At 29.7% G+C, this 19,812-nt stretch overlaps 1 protein-coding gene and 1 non-coding gene across 4 annotated transcripts in view; both read right to left on the bottom strand.

Annotated features, from left to right (window-relative positions):
- Window positions 1-1,800: 1,800 nt before the first annotated feature.
- LOC130665749 (helicase domino) overlaps window positions 1,801-19,812 on the bottom strand; it is a 29,858-nt gene continuing 11,846 nt past the window's right edge. For 2 of the 3 annotated variants that reach the window (XM_057466298.1, XM_057466297.1), the window contains exons 13-14: window positions 18,015-19,732; window positions 9,736-14,714 (exon numbers count right to left, since the gene is read on the bottom strand). In XM_057466298.1, the coding sequence (XP_057322281.1) occupies window positions 11,451-14,714; window positions 18,015-19,732 (4,982 nt within the window). In that variant the 3' untranslated portion in view covers window positions 9,736-11,450. Of the gene's footprint in view, window positions 3,086-5,061; window positions 6,232-6,303; window positions 6,592-8,544; window positions 9,193-9,623; window positions 9,660-9,735; window positions 14,715-18,014; window positions 19,733-19,812 lie in introns of those variants that run through there. The other variant, XM_057466299.1, reaches the window with a different exon arrangement.
- Window positions 6,711-6,831, bottom strand: LOC130666195 (small nucleolar RNA SNORA26). Its single transcript, XR_008989634.1, has one exon. It is a non-coding gene; the product is annotated as a small nucleolar RNA SNORA26 (small nucleolar RNA).

Genomic DNA, 19,812 nt, shown 5'->3' with positions numbered 1-19,812 from the left:
TTATAATTCAAATAGATCCAAAACTGACAATTTATGAAAATAATATAGCTGTCATATTTTTTTATCATTATCATGATTTTATTTTACTTTATTTTTTTATTAGTATTTTCTTACGTGTAGGCTGTTTTTTTTTCTATTTTTTCATAGATTTTATTATTATTTTTTTTTTTTTAATCGACATTTTAAAAAAATTCTCTTCATCTGCAATAAAAATAAAAAAAAATTTTTTTTTTTTTTATTGTTTAATTTTAATGACCAAAAAAAAATAAGAACTGAAAACTGATAATGCATGAAAAATTAAGCTGCCATTGTTTTTTTTTTGTGCACAACTCATTGTTTCTTCTTTATATTTTATTTATTATTACAGTCTATCCTAAACTATATTGCGAGTACCGTCAAGCCCTCTATGTTGCTTATTTATTTTTAGTCGTTTTTGTTTAAAAAAAATGTTTTTTAATATTGAATGAGCAAATGAGTTGTGCACGGTTAGATTTTTCAACATTTTATAATAATTATTATAATTACGACACATTGTAACACGAAATGAAAAAAATAAGTTAATATTACTATAAATTACTATAAAATTACTTGAATTTACGTTTTTCAGCGCTTTTTCTATAAACTTGTGGAGTTGAATGAATGCGGTAAATTTATTGCTGTAATAGAATACAATTATTATAAAAAGAATAAAACATAATGAAATTACTAACAAAGACATATATCACACATACAAGCAAAATTAACTTTTATATAAAAATTTAAGTGTTAAATTGCTAAAGAAAATTTTGTAACAAAGAATTTAATATACTGCATTTTCTTTATTAAATAAAATTATATTTGGACACGAAAGTAAATATTATTAAATATATTATTCATGTTCCTCAACTAGTTTTGCAATTAATTGAAGATTTTTTATTTTTAATTTAGTCCAATATATTTTCAACGGAACTATTCAAATAATTAATTTAAATATAGACTTATTCAATATAAGTACCATATTATTCAACTTAGGAATGCTACTTCTTCATTTAAGTATCAATATCTTAACTATTGATATATCTAGAGTTGTGCCAAGAATATTCGATTATTTAAAATGAATATGTTGTTTGTTCATAATTAACTCTACCATTTATTTGTTTTAAAGAAAATATCTCAACTAGAAATATATCGTTTTTTCAGTGTTTATAAACAAAATTATACAATTGTCTATCATCTGCTGATAAATCTATTTCATGATCGCACCAACTGATCTTTAAACATCTAATAAACTGTTGTACGTTGAATAGCTAAATACTGTTTAGTGATATCTCGTACGGTAATAAGCAGTCTATAGCGTGTGCATTGAGTTATACTGATGAGTCTGATATGTACACTGAGACGAAACTGCTACATTCAAAATGAAATTTTGTTGAAATTCGATAAGTTGTCACATTCAAAAGTAATTGAAGAAATAATCAGTAAAAATATGAATTTTTGACATTTTGAAAATTTTGAAATCTTGTAACTTCTAAACTCATAGACCGATTTATCATCTTCGAACTTGATCTCGAAAATCGTCTATAGAAAATGTGTGCTGCATTTCATTGAGATACGTTAAGAATTGTGGACGCTATCGTCGTGACATGCCGCGTTCTATCGTATAAATATAAATATTATATACGTACATATGTAAACTTTTGAACCATATGTATTTCCTGACTCAGCTCGTCGAGCTAAGTCTGGAGGTAGCAACATTTTTCGAAAATTCCGTCATGAAAACAAATTAAATAGTTAGATTTTTATGAAATCTACTAATAAATAAATTAATTTCAATTGAGATGGTTTATTTATTTTGTTTAATATCTATCATACATATATATATAGTACATACATAGATATCGTTTTCAATATCAAACATGATGACATTAACGCAATTACGACAATCAAATTGTTCAGTCTACGATATTTATTATTTATTATTCATTATAATATATATTTATATCTTTAAGATGTACAGAACATTAAATTAACTAATTTAATTCACTCACCAATCAATCACTTTTATATCTTATTTTTTTTATTTATATTCCTATTAAATATTAAATCAAACCGAGATCAACTTAATCCCAGATACCGTTCATACGAGTTTACTCTTCAGTTTATAAATTAAAATCTACACAACCAATTCAACACATACGACTCACTATATTAATTTTACTACTCCATCCAAACAAAACAGCCAAAATATTTATTGTTTATATCCTTGATTTATTTTTTAAAATATAAAGCTAGTAAATTTTAGCCTCCCATCAAAAATTACAATCATTCCTTTTTTATGGTAATTAAATTACAACTTATAACTAAATTTATTATCAAATTATACTAATAAGCGTTTCGATAAAAAAAAAGAAGTAAAAAAAATACAAATTAAACATAAAATGAATTTTTTTTAAAATCCGTTGGCTCTAATCCAAATCATTAGTGAGTTACAAAAAAAAATGTATCTTAATTACACTTAACTAAAATTAAATTTATTTCAAAATCTAAAAAATAACATCTCATTTAACTCTTATTGTAAACAATATTGCAATTTAATATAAATAATAATTATAATAATGACCGTGACTGGAATGTTGATGTAAAGACATGACAAAATAAATCTTAAGTCAATTAATATTAAAAAAAAAAAATATATAATTTATTTAGCTAACGGATCTTGTTGACTATTAGACGCCTGAGGTTGCGGTTGTTGTGGTTGCTGCTGTTGCTGTTGCTGCTGTTGCTGTTGTTGTTGCTGTTGTTGTTGTTGTTGTTGAATAGCTTGCTGTTGCTGCTGCTGTTGAATAGCTTGTTGTTGAAGCATTGAGTGTGCGACATTCTGTAGTCTAACTTGACTTGGACCAGGACTACCTCTCGCAGTAGTAACAATAGGCTTAGCTTGTTGCGGTAATGCCTGCCTTAATTGGGCACTGCTTGCAGTAACAACTTGAATTGTTTGTTTTAATGCGTTTGATGATGAAACAGATACTGGAATTACTCGTGTTTGTAAAGGCGGCTTTGTTAGTACAACTTGTCCTGAAGGAGTCACGCCAGTTCCAGCTGATACCTAAATACAAAAATAAAATTAATTATTAATTATCAATTGACTTTTGATAATTGGTAATTTATGCAGTTTGATGGCTCGACATATTTTTAAAAATTTCAATGACCATAATATTTATAAATTCAATAATAATTTACTCAATCTGCATAATTTTACACGGATTGAATGACATCAACTAGTGGCTTAAAATTTTAATCTTTCCTGGTTTATAAATACATAATATCAAAAAATTGTCGTAATTATTAATTTCACAAAATGAATCATTTTAAATTAAAAATAATATAATTATTTATTGCCGTAAGATGGACGGTGGTGATTAAAAAATCTATTTAGTTTGCAAAATAAATTATTGACTTTGAACAATTTAAATTGACATACTTCAGTTACTCGATTACTATAGTAATTTCACTTATATATAAAATAATATATAAGTGAAATATGTAAACAGATGCATAGAACTACTATCTGGTCATAAAGTATTGACCCTAAATTTAAAACATGAATTACTTGTGTTTATGAAAATCGTATTAGAACATGAAACATATAGATCGTTAGATTAAAGTCTCTTTTACTCCTATCCAAAATTTCATGAACCTAAAAAATTTTTTACCTGAGATATAAACAATTAAAGGGTGAAAAACTCGGTTTTTGAGGGGTATAAATTCAAGCACCAACTTTGATTGTTGATAACTTGGTAAATAATTGTTCTGTTGCTACGCTGATTTTTTTGTGTATAGTGAATCCTTGCCGAATAGAATTCACGAAAAAAAAATTTATTTTTTATAAATTATTGTTATAATTTATAATTTATCGTCACGGACTATCTTGGGATCTAATTAAGATACGAGTTAGATTCAAATTTGTACTTACGCAGAAAGCGATATTGAATATTTTACGTGAGCATGATTCTTCTGAACTATAAACTTTTTTAATTTTCACGCAGGTGTTTATGACCGCAGTTAACTTACGAAAGGTTTTTAAGCCTATGACCGTCATAAACACCTGCGTGAAAACTATAAAAGCTTATAATTCAGAAGAATCGTGATCAGCACCAGTCATCACTCACGTAAAATACTCAATATCACTCTCTGCGTAAATACAAATTTGAATCTAACTCGTATCTTAATTAGATCCCAAGATAGTCCGTGATAATAATTATAAATTATAGCAATGATTTATAAAAAGTAAAATCTTTTATTTCGTGAATTCTATTCGGAAAGGATCCACTATACACAAAAAAATCAGCGTAGCAACAGAACAATTATTTACGAAGTTATAAACAATCAAAGTTGGTGCTTGAATTTATACCCCTCAAAAACCACGCTTTTCAACCTTCAATTGTTTATATCTTGGGTAAAAAATTTTTTAGGTTCTTGAAATTTTGGATAGGAGTAGAAGAGACTTTAATCTAACGATCTATATGTTTCGCGCTCTAATGCGATTTTTTGAAACACAAGTTATTGATGTTTTAAATTTAGGGTCAATACTTTATGAACAGATAGTAGGTTACAATCTGCGTCCAGTTACTGACGGGCTAACACATTGAAGTTACTGATGAGTCTGTTAATGTACTGAAGTCGAAACTACTGTCTTTGATGACATTTATGTGACAACTTTACACACATGACTCAAGTCTTGACAGTTGACTTAGGAATCAACTCATCCTGAATTAACGTTCTATGTCACATTTTACATGTTGGCAATTTTAATCTTTGAAATACAATAAGAATGAAAGAAAATCTATAGAAAAATATCAAGAAAATGCATAAATTCAGAAGTAAAATGATTTTTACTTCATACACAATGCAGTTTGTTATCTAATAATGCAAAAAATATCATCAATTATCTGTTAGATACATTCTGATGGAATTTATCCAACAACGATAGGTACAATGCTAGATAATTGGTTATTGAAAATACGTGGAGCCCTTCTTGTGCATAAATATCTACATAATAAATAAATATAAATTTTTTTCTACCTGAGCAAATTGTTGCATAGTTGACGGTTGTACATTTTTCAAAACTTGCTGTACCGTGAGAGTATTACATTTAGGCTGAACAATAAATTGGGCTTGTACACCAACTTTACCCGCAAACTGAGTTACTTTTTGTCCAGTCAATCTCTTGGGATTGATCATAGGATGCATACCAAGTTGACGCAGATGTTGAGACGTTGCCGCACCACGAACCATACTGGCTTTGACAAGTGCCGCCGGAACTGGTGTTCCACCAGCAACACCAGTCGCACCAGCAGCACCACTCGTCGAGCTACCAGATTGTTGCGCATGAAGGCCAGCTTGTGTAAGAATTTGATGTGGTGTTAATCCCGAAGGTGACGACATTTGAACGACAGCTTTTCCCTGCTGAAGTGCAACTTGTCTTTTAATCATAGCCGCCATGTCAGCTTCTGGTACAACACGTGATATAGATTTATTAACAGCTACTTGAGCTACAGTACCCGCGACAACGCCTTGTTTCATTACAGCTGCTCGTTGCTGTGGAGTTCCCGGAACAGCAACTGAAACTTTTTGTCCACTGGCAGCTGCCTGAAGTGCTTTTAGTTGCTGCTGGTTAGCAGCGTTGTAAGGTTGACGTACTAAAAGTTGTTGCTGTCGCGCGTAATACTGCAACTGACTGGGTGTCAACGACTTGGCACCTGGTGGCGCAGCCATGGTCACACTTACAATACCCTTCTGAGCTCCTGATTGTGCTACAGAAACTAGACTACCAGTGGGAATACGTTGACCAGGTTGTAGATTTGCTACACTCACGACAGCAGTATTAGGCCGTACGTCTTGTATGGGTAAAGTACCTTGACGAACTTTTAAAGCTGTAACGACTGAAGTACCGGTTGTTACTGCACTTGTTGCACTAGTTGTTTTAATTGTTGGTCCAGCTGCAGTTACTGATACTATTTGGGATTGTAATTGTGAAGTTGTTGTATTTATAGCGGCTACTTGCTGTACAATTTGTTGCTGTTGCGGATTAATATGAATCTGTTGCGACTGGACTTGTGGCTGTGCTTGAGACTGTTGAACTTGTTGCTGAAGTTGAACTTGCTGTAATTGAGCTTGAACTTGTTGTTGAGCTTGTTGCTGTTGAGCTAATCGTGCTGCTGTTGCTACCGCTTGTTGTTCGGGTGTCAGTATCTTAATTATAAAATAAATTATTTATTAAATAATTCAAATAAATTTGATAACAATAATAATAATAAAACTTACATTAACATTTTTATGTTTTTCTTTGGCGATTCTTTCAGCTCGACGTGTAGCAACTTCAATTGGTGACAAAGGACTGTCATATTGAATACCATGATCAGCTAATACGACCGCGTGTTTAGGATTTTTCAACGATGGATTTACCAGAAGAGGTTTTGCTGGTTCTGGACGTTTACTTGATACCATTTTAATTGTATCAATACGTTGAATACACATCAGTGTAAATGAATTGTTTTTATCGTGATCGTAAAGCTGACTCGTACGCATTGGACGATTTGATTTGTTGTGTTGCTGATTATTTATAAATAAATCAATTAATTAAATGCAATGGATTATTTATTATCAATTACAAGAGACCTGATACTTGAACAAAATATACTCGTTAGAATAAATTTGGAATATTTAAATTAAATTGTAACTCCAGACAGGATTCGCATAACGTAAAAAATTCCACTTATCCGTTACACGAGTTTTAATGGAGATTAAATTAATATTTCGCTGATTTATAAATAAAGACCAATCAAGATATAATTAAATCAAGCAGGTTGTCGGCAGCGAATTAAAAATTTTATTTATTTTTTTAAAATACTTTTGAACTTTAAATTTACGCCAATAAATAAACGCTGAAAATTTAATGGTAATAGTTATGGTTCTGAATAGTAAATCAATTGAGTAATCATTACTATAAAAATATCAGCTGTTATTATATCACACGAAAAACAATAAAAATTATGTCTTAGTAAGTAATCAGAGTGGCCACAAAGAAATGATTTAAAAATTCCCTGATATTTCCCGGTTTTCCAGTAAAGTTTTTTACATTTTTCCCTGATTTAGAAATTTCATTTGTATTATTAAAATATTCAAAGTTCTTATTATATTTTCATTGTCAATAATGAAATCTGGTGATTAAATCATGAGAGAATCGAAAAAAAAAGTCAAGAAAATAAATTAATATGGCTTGCTTTTGATTATTCGATGCTAAAAATGTGCAAGAAAATATTTAATAAGAAATTTTACCATTAAAATAAATTCAAAAATTACTAGTCACAAAAATTATGGGATATTAGAAAAATTCGAAATTTCTAAGTGATTTTCAACAGGTAATTCGAAGGAAAATGGTCGTACAACAAAAACAAAAAAGACAAATCGTAGCTTCAAGTGTTTAGCTTTCTGATCTAGTCTTAGAATTTTTTTTTTTTTTGCAGGGTTCCGGAATAATAAAAAATCATTCATAATTATCGAAAAAAAATTATTGAAGCCCGTAGACCCTTTTTTAGACAAGCAAAAATTTGGAAAATTTTTTTTTCCGATGGTTTTCTTAGGATTACTCCGGGGCCGTACATAATAAAAAATTTCAAGACCAGATTAGAAAATTAGACACTTTAAAGCTACAATTCGTCTTGTCTGTTTTTGTTGTACGGCCTTTTTCCCCCGAGTTACAATCTATTGAAAATCACTTAAAAATTGGGAATTTTTTAATAACCCTTAATTTTTGTGACTAGTATATTATTGAAGAATTTTTTAATTTTCAACTGCCGCAATGAAATTCCCGAATACTTTTCAAAATTCCCTGACATTTCTGTCTTTCCCTGTTGCATTAAATTCCTTGAGAATTCCCGATATTCCCGGATTGTAAAGACCCCTTATTTTTGAACAAATAAGCGTAACATTCACAGAGGCGTATCCCCACTACCAATTACAACACTTTTTAAACTTCTCTCGATTGTCTTCCAAATATCCACGATTACTGGAAGAAAATCAACTCTACTGCATTACCCCCTTAGTACAATAAATATTAACAGCTAACATTACAATTATTACCATTCATTATCTGAGTGATAAGTTTTATTAACAGGGGTTCGTACTTCTCTCTCTATTACACTCAAGTCCTCAAACGGTACTATTTTTGTTGCACTTGTGCACTAAATGGAAACTTTGGCCGAGTTTTTCTCTTAAACAAACGAATATTATAAAACAATTAAAGCGCACTTCGCTAGATTAGACAGTAGTGCAGCAATGTGCGGTCTATATTTTGTATTTAGAGATTTTGCTTCCGAAAAAAACTCAGCCGAAAATATCTGATAACCCCTGTTAATAAAAATAATTATTATTCAGAATTTAAAAATTACTAACCATTCAAAATTTCCTATAGTAATTATTACCATAAAATTATCAGCGTGTAGTAATCAAGTATTAGGTCTCTTATTTTAATACTTTTATTTATAAAAAAAAATTTTAAATTACCTCAACCACATGCGGTAACTTCATAAGACCTTTTTGTTTCTTTTGTTTCTTAGAAGTTGTATCATACATTATTTTGCCTTCTTCACGTGGAACAATGACCGATTCATATCGATACCGACACTGTTTAGGTGATCTGTATATACGTGAAGTGTTATTAACAATATCCGCAACAAGATCCCAGTTAGGAGTATGTGCAGGTGATATGATCATTAAATTTAATGCCAAGCCTTGGTACACTTGAAGTGCTTGCAACAATGCCCAGTCTTCGTGCACTAGCCAGTCTAGCATCGGTTCCGGCTCAATTGATTTTAATACCGTCGGTTTAACTCCAGTTATTGTTATCGGCGGACGTATTCCACGATGTTTGTGTAACTTCATATCACGTCGTGCTTTAAGTAATGCTGGAGTCGGACGATCAAACAGTGAGCGTGGAGCAAATACAGATTCATCTTTATGACGAATTTTAGCAGGCCGTCGACCGTCTCGTTCATTCGACGTTGTCTCAGTCCGACTGCGCTTCAATTCTTTCTTGACATAAACAGGTGGCAATTGCGCTTCAGTCATTGGTGAATTTTCATAAAGAAAACCTAGAGAGTAGTCGACGTACACATCGTTGTCAGAAGTTGGAGGCGTTGGTGGACACCACATCTATTAAATCAATTTTTATTTAAATTTATATTAAATTATTTATGCTTGTAATTAAGCTTATTCTCAGAGTGATCCCCTCCCCAACTTTTTACAAATGTTCAAAGACTTTCAGCTCTCAAAACGGTATTAAAATTTTATAAATTAATTAATTAAAAAAAAATTGAATAAAAGACAACAAAGTTGCAATTGTGGCCGAAATATAGATTTTGGAAAAATTACTCACAGTTATTATCAATTAGGAGTCAAACGAAATTTGGTAAATATATTTTAGCCGATAAAATTCAACAAATTTCGTTCAATCCCTGATTGATAACAACGTTAAGTAATTTTTTAAAATTGAGTCATAAAATATTTTTAAAAAGTAAGGAGTACTGTATGAAAATGTTCTTAATCAATCAATTAATTTATTTGTTTGTTTAAATATTACTCACCGGCATTTGTTCCAGAGTATTTTCAGATAACCATACCTATAATTATTAAAAGAAACAAAAAAAAAATCATTTTAAATAAAATAAAAGTAAACAAATATAATAATAATAAATTAAAAAATAACAATCCAGTCGTTCATCAGTTGACTCAATATTGATTGCAGCGAAGATAACCAGAACTTAAATAACTTACCCATCAATTATAATTTTACAAATCTTATATACATCTAAGTAATAAAATAAATAAATGAAGAGTAACAATAAATAAAACTAAAGTAAATGTTAGGATTAACCAAAATTCAAAAGCTTCAAAACCGTTCTGGTATTCGCTACATTCATATATATCATCGAGGAATATATATAAAAATACTCCTCACGCTCATAAATGTGCCTGCTTATATTCTGGCAGTCTCCAAGATAAGTTTGGAATGGCAAAGGCAGTGTTTTGGTGCCATTTATTAGACATGTAATTTAAATTATAAATTTTATATAAATATAATTCATTAAATGTATATAAAAAAAAAATTAAATTAATTTTTTTTTTGTTTTTTTAAATTAATTGTGCGGTCCAGACGGCCTTGCCACACCAAACATGAGATCAGTGACCTCCAAACATAAACAAGCACACTGAGCTAATTTTATTAAACTTTTTTTTTTAAACTAATAAGTAAATCAATAATTTAAAATTATTTGATTTTATAATTTAATTTTTTTTTTTTTTTTTTTTTTTTTTTTGACACCAAAACGGAACTGAACCTTTGAACCTTGGAAACACACCAAGAAATAAGAAAACACATTATATATTGTAAGGAATATTTCGTTTATTTCCTTAATTTTTATCTCACACTCGATCATACAAAAAATACAGCCACACGACTTAATTATTATTTTATCGCGTTACATTTAATAAATATATATACATATACATAAATGCACGTATATATATTTATATGTTCATTCATGTATATGTACATATATATATTTATATATATATATATCTTAACACTCGACAAATTACACGTTTTAATTCTATACGTTAATCATCTTAATCCCTAAAAACGTTTATATATATTTATATATATTCATATTTATATAATTATTATTTCACATTGAACGACGTCGCAGTCGTGTACAGAAGAGATGATAGAGAGACAGAAGCACATATAAAACTCTTTGAGAGTTTTATTATTAAATTAAAAAACATTTATCAATAAAAGAAAAATAAACGAGAAAAAAAACAAACTGTCAAATTAATTAAAAAATATTAACAATTATAAACAATATTAATAATTACGTATAATAATAACAGAGTGTAGCGTCTTGATTATATTGAAAATATATTTTTTTTAAACCTATTTTTTTTTTTTATTATATAATACAGTCATGAGTCTCGCGGATATCACGAAAAATATAAATTATATTTCCATTATTACTTCTTTTTTTTATTTTTATTCTCTTATCATTATCATTTTCTCAGTTATTTTTCTTTTTATTCCTCCGTTCATTTTATACAATAACGTCACCAGACGCAGCAATTAATTATAATAAAAAAAAACAGTACAAATTAATTAATCAATTAATTTATTAATCAATCAATAATTTTTACTGAGTACGGAATATTTTATTGCCGTCTCAATTTATTGTTCATAATTATTTAAGTATTATTATTATTATTATTATTAATATTTACAAAATTCACATTAAAGATTAGGCAAGATAAGATGAAGCAATTGATAAAAAAAAGCTTAAAAAAAAATAATAATAACAATAATAATTATTATGAATGATTTAAATATTAATGAAATTTAAAAAAAATGATAATTAAATATCTCAAGAAATTTGACGATTAATTTTATCAACAGGTGTAAGTTTAATTATTTTTTTATTAGGCCCTAGTTCATCATCATTGTCTGCTGTTGTATCTAAAATTTGTATATCATTATATTTATTTTTTAAATTTGACTTAATAAGTCTTTGTGATCTTTTTATAATATTTTTATTACGCAATCTTTTATCTCTCGATTCAGTGTCATTTTCAGATTCGCTATCATTATCATGGATAACTATTGTCTCAATAGGTGATGATGATGACGGCAATGATGACGATGTTGATGATGATAGTAATAATTTAGAACTACTTCTGGATCTCATTTTAATCCCAATGGGTTCTTCAATACAAATAACTTCACAGTCACGTTTTTCATCATTTTTTTTAATTGCGGAATTAACAGGACTCGTTTTATTATGATTAATACGCGAATGAGTATCTAGTGTTATCATAGCAACAACTTTAGCTGTTCTCTGAGGTTTTTCATTGTCAATATTAATTAATGTAACATTATCATTTTTACTGTGAGTAAAATTATCATTATTTACGGCATTACCATTTGAATCAGTATCAACAGATTCTTTTTTTCCTGATATATTATCAGCAAGTGGTGATGATACTTGTAGTGGTGGCGATGGTGTACGCGTACGTGTATGTGTAAGTGAATGTACATCTGTTTCATTTTTATCTAAACAAGTTGACGTACGACGTGTTGATTTATTATTATTTTTATTTATTAAATTACCGTGTGAATTAAAACTTGATGAATAAATAATTTGATCAGCTGATCTTGTAATACGTGATGATGATTTTTTAGGTACTGGTGTATCTGGTCGTCTTTTTTGACTAATGGGAAATGTATTAACGGTATCACTGGATTTTAATTTATTAGATTCTGGTATTATTGCTGATGATGCTGATACTTTGGGCAACGAATTACCGCGTGTTTTACGATTTATTTGAGTTGGTAACAAAAACCCATTATCCATAGCACCTTTTGAACGTGTTGTAGGTCTTTCTCCGGAAGACGGATGCTCTTTTATAAGAACAATCGGTGAATCTAGTACCCCTGATGAACGAGTTACGCGCGATGACGAAGCCTCAATTTGCGGTGATTTTTGTACTGGTAGTTTTAATTTTATGTCTGATAGAATCAACATCGGACTTTTGCAACCATCATTTTTTTTTTCGTCCACGGACTCTTGTGATGACTCCGAGTCAGATGATTTTTTAATCACTTTTTTTTCTGAATTTTTTCGTAATTTTTTCGACTCAACGTCATTGGAAACAGGAGCTAGGGGTTCTGTAAAAGGTGAATTAGCTTTAGATCTTCGTGTTGAAATACGTGGAAAAGGTGTGTCCGGTCGAGTTATTTTTAATCGTAATGTTAAATTAGAATTTGACGGAGCTTCAGTATTTTTTTCCTCAGAATTCATTGATTTTAAATCAGTTGACTCGACAGGAGGTAAAATAGTCGCTTCAATTGGCACAGATTCATCAAGTAAAATATTTTCAACACAAACTTTTGGCCATTCATCATTTTCTAATTGATTTTTTCCAACTTCCTCAATACCATCAATAGACTCTTGTTTTATTTCTTTAGCTTCAGCGTCTGTATTACTACTCGAGTCATCCGGATTCTTATGCTGTAATTTTACAGCACGACGAGTACGACTACTCAAAGGAGCATTACTTATTAAAGATGATCTTGTTCGTGTTTTTCTTAAAATAATACTTTCTATTTTAGGCTCAGCATTGACATCCGTACAAGAAGAATCTGCTGAAGAATCATCACCTGATTTATCTTTATTACTTATAATACAATATTCAACATCTAATGCAGACTCATTTAAAGTCGTAGGCGATGTACTACTAATTACATTATTCGGTGACCCAACATTAACATCTAAATTTTCCGTATCTTCATTATTAATATTGTCGGTTTTAAATTGTTCAGTTTTATGAGATCGTGTTACGTGATTAACATCTGTGTCCATTTCTTCAAATTTACCTGTTGAATCATCACAAGACTGTGGTGTTTTTTTAATATTATTACTACGATTTAAGCGAGTCCTTTTTTTTTCATTTAAATTTTTAACTTCATCAACTTTATCACCATTATCATCATCAGTTTTATTACCATCAGCTTTTAATGACTCACCGCACAATGACATGCTAAAATTTGTTTCATTTGACTGCTCTAATTCTGAATATTCTTCTTTTTCTTGATGGTCATCATTGTCATCACTACATGTAGAAATATCCATTGAACCCGTGACTTGAGGCCTTTTATCATCAATTGTTTCTGTTTTATTAACTTCAATATAATTTGTTTCTTCATTCTTTTCCTCATCATTAACACTAGGACTAGCTGATGATAAATCATCACATTTAACTTGATCAACTATAATTGAAGATTTATCATCTGTATTATTACCATTATCATTATCATGATCCTGATCTTGATCTTGATCTGTTATCACCAAATCTTTACTATTATCATTATTTGTATTTTTATCATTACTATCACGTTTATTACGTTTACGCCAATGCATATCTTTATAACTACGTTTAACAACTGGTAAAATGGGACTTACATCTAATGTCCATAAATTTATTTTAACGTTACCACGAGATCTTGTGCGCGGACTATTGAGATCAAGATGATTTTTACGCATTTTCATTTTTTTAGGTCGACCTGGACGACGTTTACTATTATTATCATATTTACTTGCATTTAAATCATCATCATCCTCATTCTCGTTATCACCATCACCATCATCATCATCATCATCATCATCATCACCATCATCATCACCTATCTCATCATCCTGACTCTCTTGACTGGACTCTTCCTCATCAGAATTATCTTCAGCAAGATCTTCCTGAGACTCCGACTCACTATTAGTCGAAGACTCAGAATCACTTACTGAAGATTCACGTGCACTTCTACTAGGTCTACGTGAACTACGTCTACTCGGCGCGACCTGACTTTGTTTTTTATTACTATTACCTACTCTCTTAGAATTACTTGTATTATTAACCTGATTCTGAGCATCCTCGCGGCTAAATGTCAATGGTTTATCGTCATCATCAGCCATCCTCATACGACGTTCTTCTTCCTCACGTAATGCGCGTAATCGATCTAATTCCCATTCTTTTTTCTGTTGTTCCAATTCACGTTCTGCTGCAGCCAATTGAGCTGCTGAAAATGTACCTTCTGTTTCTTCAACAAATTTCATTGCATAACGTTCAACTGGCGTTAACTAAAACGAAAAATAATACGTACATTAATAAATTACTATAATTCAAATTAATCAATAATACAGAATCAAAATTCTGTATTTTTAATTTATAGATAATGAATATAATGAAAGTGACCGAATTAAAAATAAAATTTAAAAAGAAAACGACTGGATAATAATTAAATTTGTTAGTAAATTAATACCGATAAAAAAAAACGCAATCATTAAAAAGAACAGATTAACAAAAAGTATTTTTAAAAAAATTTATATTTTACGTTAGGTAAAAGACCCTCAGTCGGATCAGTATCATTAATCGCTCACTTCAACTGATTAATCCGTTTTTATAATTCTTGTAAAATAAAAGTTCAAATAAAAAAGTTATCATTGTTAAATACTTGTTTGTGAATTTAAATATAGTATAATGTGACGTATTAAAATATATTATAATATATTCAAATTAAGTGACTGCTTTCAAAATCACACTCATCTGGACATTTTTTACTTCAAGGGCATTCTCAGACAATGCCTCCAATTTTCAATAGTATATTACCCACCAAGGAAGGAAAAATAATTACTGACCTCGAACTGTCATAACCGTAAAAAAATTTTATCAATTAAAAAAAAAAGAAGTAAAAGCATTAATTAAAAAAAGACAACGTAGTTACAATCGCGCCTAGATATAGATTTAAAAGAAAATTGCTTACAGTTGTTACCAATTAGGAGTTAAACAAAATTTTGTAAGTATATTTTAGCCCACTATATATTTCATTTCGAATTATAATATTCACATGAAAATTGTACTGGAGTTTATTTACAAAAGTTCGTTTAACTCTTAAATGATAAGAACTGCAAGAAATTTTCTTTTTAAATCTTTATATCGGCGGAATTTTAACTGCGTGGTCTTTTTCTCAATTAATGCTTAAACTTTTTTTTTATTAATTGATCATATTTTAATACGGTAATGACAGTTCAAGGTCATTGAATATTTGAAAAAAAAATAGGGGGGGGGGGGGTAATGTCGGGAAATATTCTTAACGTTCGTTCGTTTCTTTTATTAAATTTATTAGGTAAGGTTAAATTCTGTTGTAATTGTTACAATTATATGGTTTTCAATATATGCATTTTTAATTTGTGAAAACTGAATAAAGTAATATCAGGGTGGTCACAAAGAAATGAATTCAAAATTCCCTGATATTTCCCGGTTTTCCAGTAAAGTTTTTTACATTTTTCCCTGATTTAGAAATTTCATTCGTATCATTTAGATATTCAAAGTTTTTATTATATTTTCATTTTTAATAATTAAATTTGATAATTAAATCATGCGAGAAACTAGAAAAAAAGGCAATAGAATAAATTAATACTGCCTACTTTTAATTATTCGATGTTAAAAATGTATAAGTTAAAATATTTAATAAGAAATTTTATGATTTAAATAAATTTAAAATACACTGGTTACAAAAATTAAGGGATATTCAAAAAATTTCAAATTTTTTAGTAATTTTCAACAGTTGGTAACTCGCAGGAAAATGGTCGTACAATAGAAATAAAAAGTCAAACTGTAGCTACAAGTGTCTAGTTTTCTGATCTGAGTCTTGGAATTTTTTTATTATGCACGGTTTCGGAGCAATTAAAAGTCAATCACAATTATCGAAAAAAATTTATTGAAGCTCGAAGACCGTTTTTAAGACGACCAAAAATTTGGTAAATTCCTTTTTCGATAGATTTCTTGGGATTACTCTGGAACCGCACATAATAAAAAAATTTAAAGACCAGATCAGAAAACTAGACACTTGAAGCTACAATTTGCTTTTTTGGTTTTTGTCGTTTGACCATTTTCCTTCAAGTTAAAACTTGTTGAAAATCACTTTAAAATTTGAAATTTTTTTAATATCCCTTAATTTTTATAACTAGTGTATAATTTAAAATTTTTCAAATTTTGAATTGTTACAATTTAATTCCCGGATAATTTTCGAAATTCCCTGACAATTCCATGATATTTCCCAGTTGCATTAAATTCCCTGATAATTTCCGATATTCTCGAATCGTGGCCACCCTGAATATATTTTATAAATTATTCTCTAAATCAATAAATTTATCATAGTTCAATTGATATTATTTTTGAGCGAGTATAGTGCCATGTGTTGATCGAGTAATGGAAACCAAAACTTTTAGGGGCAGTTTTTCAAACCCGGTTTATTTTTAATCCGAGTTTAAATTATTATTACTGGTATATCTATATATTATTAATGGATTAGATGTACTCGCGATATTAATGCAAACCCGGATAAAAATGAACCTGGTTAGAAAAACTGGTCCTTAGTGAGCGATTATAGAGACACTCAATTTTATTTTTAATCATTACTTTTATTTTATAATATGTTAGGGACCCCATAAGCAATATTATATATATTAATACATAATCATAATAATGTAAATAGCCGATTGGCGTTTGTCTATTAAATACATAAATATTAATTAATTTTTTTTTAATTATAAATTTTTTATCAACTTTTAAATTAATAAATTGATTGTTTCTTATTTCTCATTTTTAGTTCAATTTTTTTTTTTTTTTTTTTTTTTTTCTTTTTTCAGTCTTGTTACGCTAGTGCTGCGAGTAGTTATAGTAGGAAGAAAAAAGTTTACAAGCCTTTAATTTTTTATTAATTACAATGAAATCAAATAGAATTGGATAATGATTAACGAAAGGGTTTTTATAGTAACCAAACCACCGCTAATTAAAAAAAAAACAGGTTCGTGAGTCATTTTATTCGTCAGTTATCGTGATTACAAGAAAGCTGTTAATTAATTGACATCAGGGCTCCCCTCAACTAGATTATTTATTTTAAAATCAGCATATTAAGAAATCAACTTTATATTGTATCATAATTACTCCTTAATAAATTCTCTCTATGACAACATAAGTTTCAAGCTATTTTAATATACTTCAAAAATTGTAGAGATGTTCCAAAGTGAGTGAGGTAACCGAAAAAAATCGAGTGCCAATAAAACATACTCAGCGCTATCGCGCTTGAGGCGTGCAATTAATAATAATTAATTATCAACATTGTTTTTCAAAGTAAAATTTTATTTTAATATTTAAAACTACAAGAAATAACTAAAAAAAATCATTTTTCATTTCATTTAAAATTTATTTGACTAGACAATTGTATAAAAAACTGTATTTAAGGTAAGGCATTTTTTAATTGATGCTGGGTGTAATTTCAAGACATTTTTATTATTCCGATCCTTTATTTTTATAAATTTTACCGATAAGTAAATAAATAAACAATAATAATAATAATGATGATAATAAAATATTACCTGTGAAATTAAATTTTGAACTTCTTGTTCAGCTTTACTAATTTGTGTGTCCTCACGATCAGCATCATCCAACGGAATATTTTCATCGAACTCAGCAAGATCAGCAACAGCTTCAGCTTTAGCAGTTTTAGCAGCCAATACATCAAGATCTTCTTCAGCAGCAGCAAGTGCACTTTCTAAGGCACCCATTGCTACTTTTTCTTCAACGACTGGCGTTGTTACATTACTATTACTATTACCATTACCACTATTACTATTATTACTACTATAACTAGAGGACACGTCTTTCAGCAATAATTTTTCACGATCTTTATTTTGTTCAACGATTTCAGCCATACGTGCCGACGCATCATTTTCAGTCTGATCAATATTAAAGAGATCCTGTATTGTCGAGCTCTTGAAATAAGCAGTAGTAAAATTACCCCCTTCAATAGCAAGATCACCAAGTAATCTCTTTTGATTGGCCTTTTTAAGAATATTTTCTTCAACAGTCTTTTCACTAACAAGCCGATAAATATGAACATCACGAGTCTGTCCAATCCTATGACAACGATCTTGTGCCTGAGCATCCATTGTTGGATTCCAATCACTGTCATAAAATATAACTGTATCAGCACCAGTAAGATTAACACCAACACCACCCGATCTTGTTGATAATATAAAACAAAATATACGTTTATCTCCATTAAATCTTTCCATAAGAAATTGACGTTGGTCAACCTTTGTTGTACCGTCTAATCTCAAATAAATATGACCATGGTAATTTAAAAACGCCTCAAGTACGTCCAACATTCTTGTCATTTGCGTAAATATGAGGACACGATGACTACCGCTTTTTAATTTTCTTAATAAACGATCGAGTGATTGTAATTTACCACAATCATATTGTATAAGACGTGGATCAGGAAATTGTGTCATCATTGCACTATTTATTGGATGAAGTATCGCACATCTAGGTGTTACCCGTCGCTGTAATACCATTTGCATACGTTGATGTTGCCATAATTTAAATGGAGGTGGATGTGAAACATGAAAACGCGGTACTGGTGCACGTACTGCTGGTACATAACAAACAAAACGTTCAAATACTTCTTTTAATTCTTCGACTATTTGTTCTGTTGATTTAATCGCCTGGGCCAGAGCTTCTGTATGAGAAAAATATTGACGACGGGTTCGTGCTGGTTGTTTAACATTTTTACAATTTAACCAGCCATTGTGCCATTGACAACCAGACGCTGGTCTGTCAATTCTCAATGCTGTAAAAAGATCCTCGCCGTATAATGGACAAGCCGCACATTTACGTTCATTCATATTAGCTATTGTACTTAATTTAGCTTGACGTCGTTGTCGTCGATCTTCTTCAAGTTGTGATAAATAAAAATCTGATTTAGGACTTTCTTTACGTTTTTTAATTATTTCTTTTTGCTGAATCGTTGTTCCATTGGCATTATTACCACTGCCAGCGCCAGTTACACCAACAGTTGCTGATACACTGGTACCTCTTGTTACTATTCCACGTATCTGTGGCTGTGATGGTGATGCCATTGCTGATGCTACGCTCGTAGAAACATTTAATGGCGGTACTCGCATTACAGGTCGACCACCAACTGTATTTGCTGATGTTGTCACAACACCACCGACTACTTTTGTTACTGGCGTAAATTTTGGCGATAGGACAGTTAGTCGTTGACCACTTGATGTCATCACAGGAAAAGAAACTAAAAAAAAAAAGATATAAATTTATATTCTTTGCTTTATTTGTTTTTAATTTTTTAGAGTCGCAATGGATCATATTTAT

This window comes from Microplitis mediator, chromosome 3, assembly GCF_029852145.1.
Source record: "Microplitis mediator isolate UGA2020A chromosome 3, iyMicMedi2.1, whole genome shotgun sequence".
Classification (NCBI taxonomy): domain Eukaryota; kingdom Metazoa; phylum Arthropoda; class Insecta; order Hymenoptera; family Braconidae; genus Microplitis; species Microplitis mediator.
Note: the sequence above shows the minus strand (reverse complement) of the source record. Positions and strands in the feature narration are given on the sequence as shown.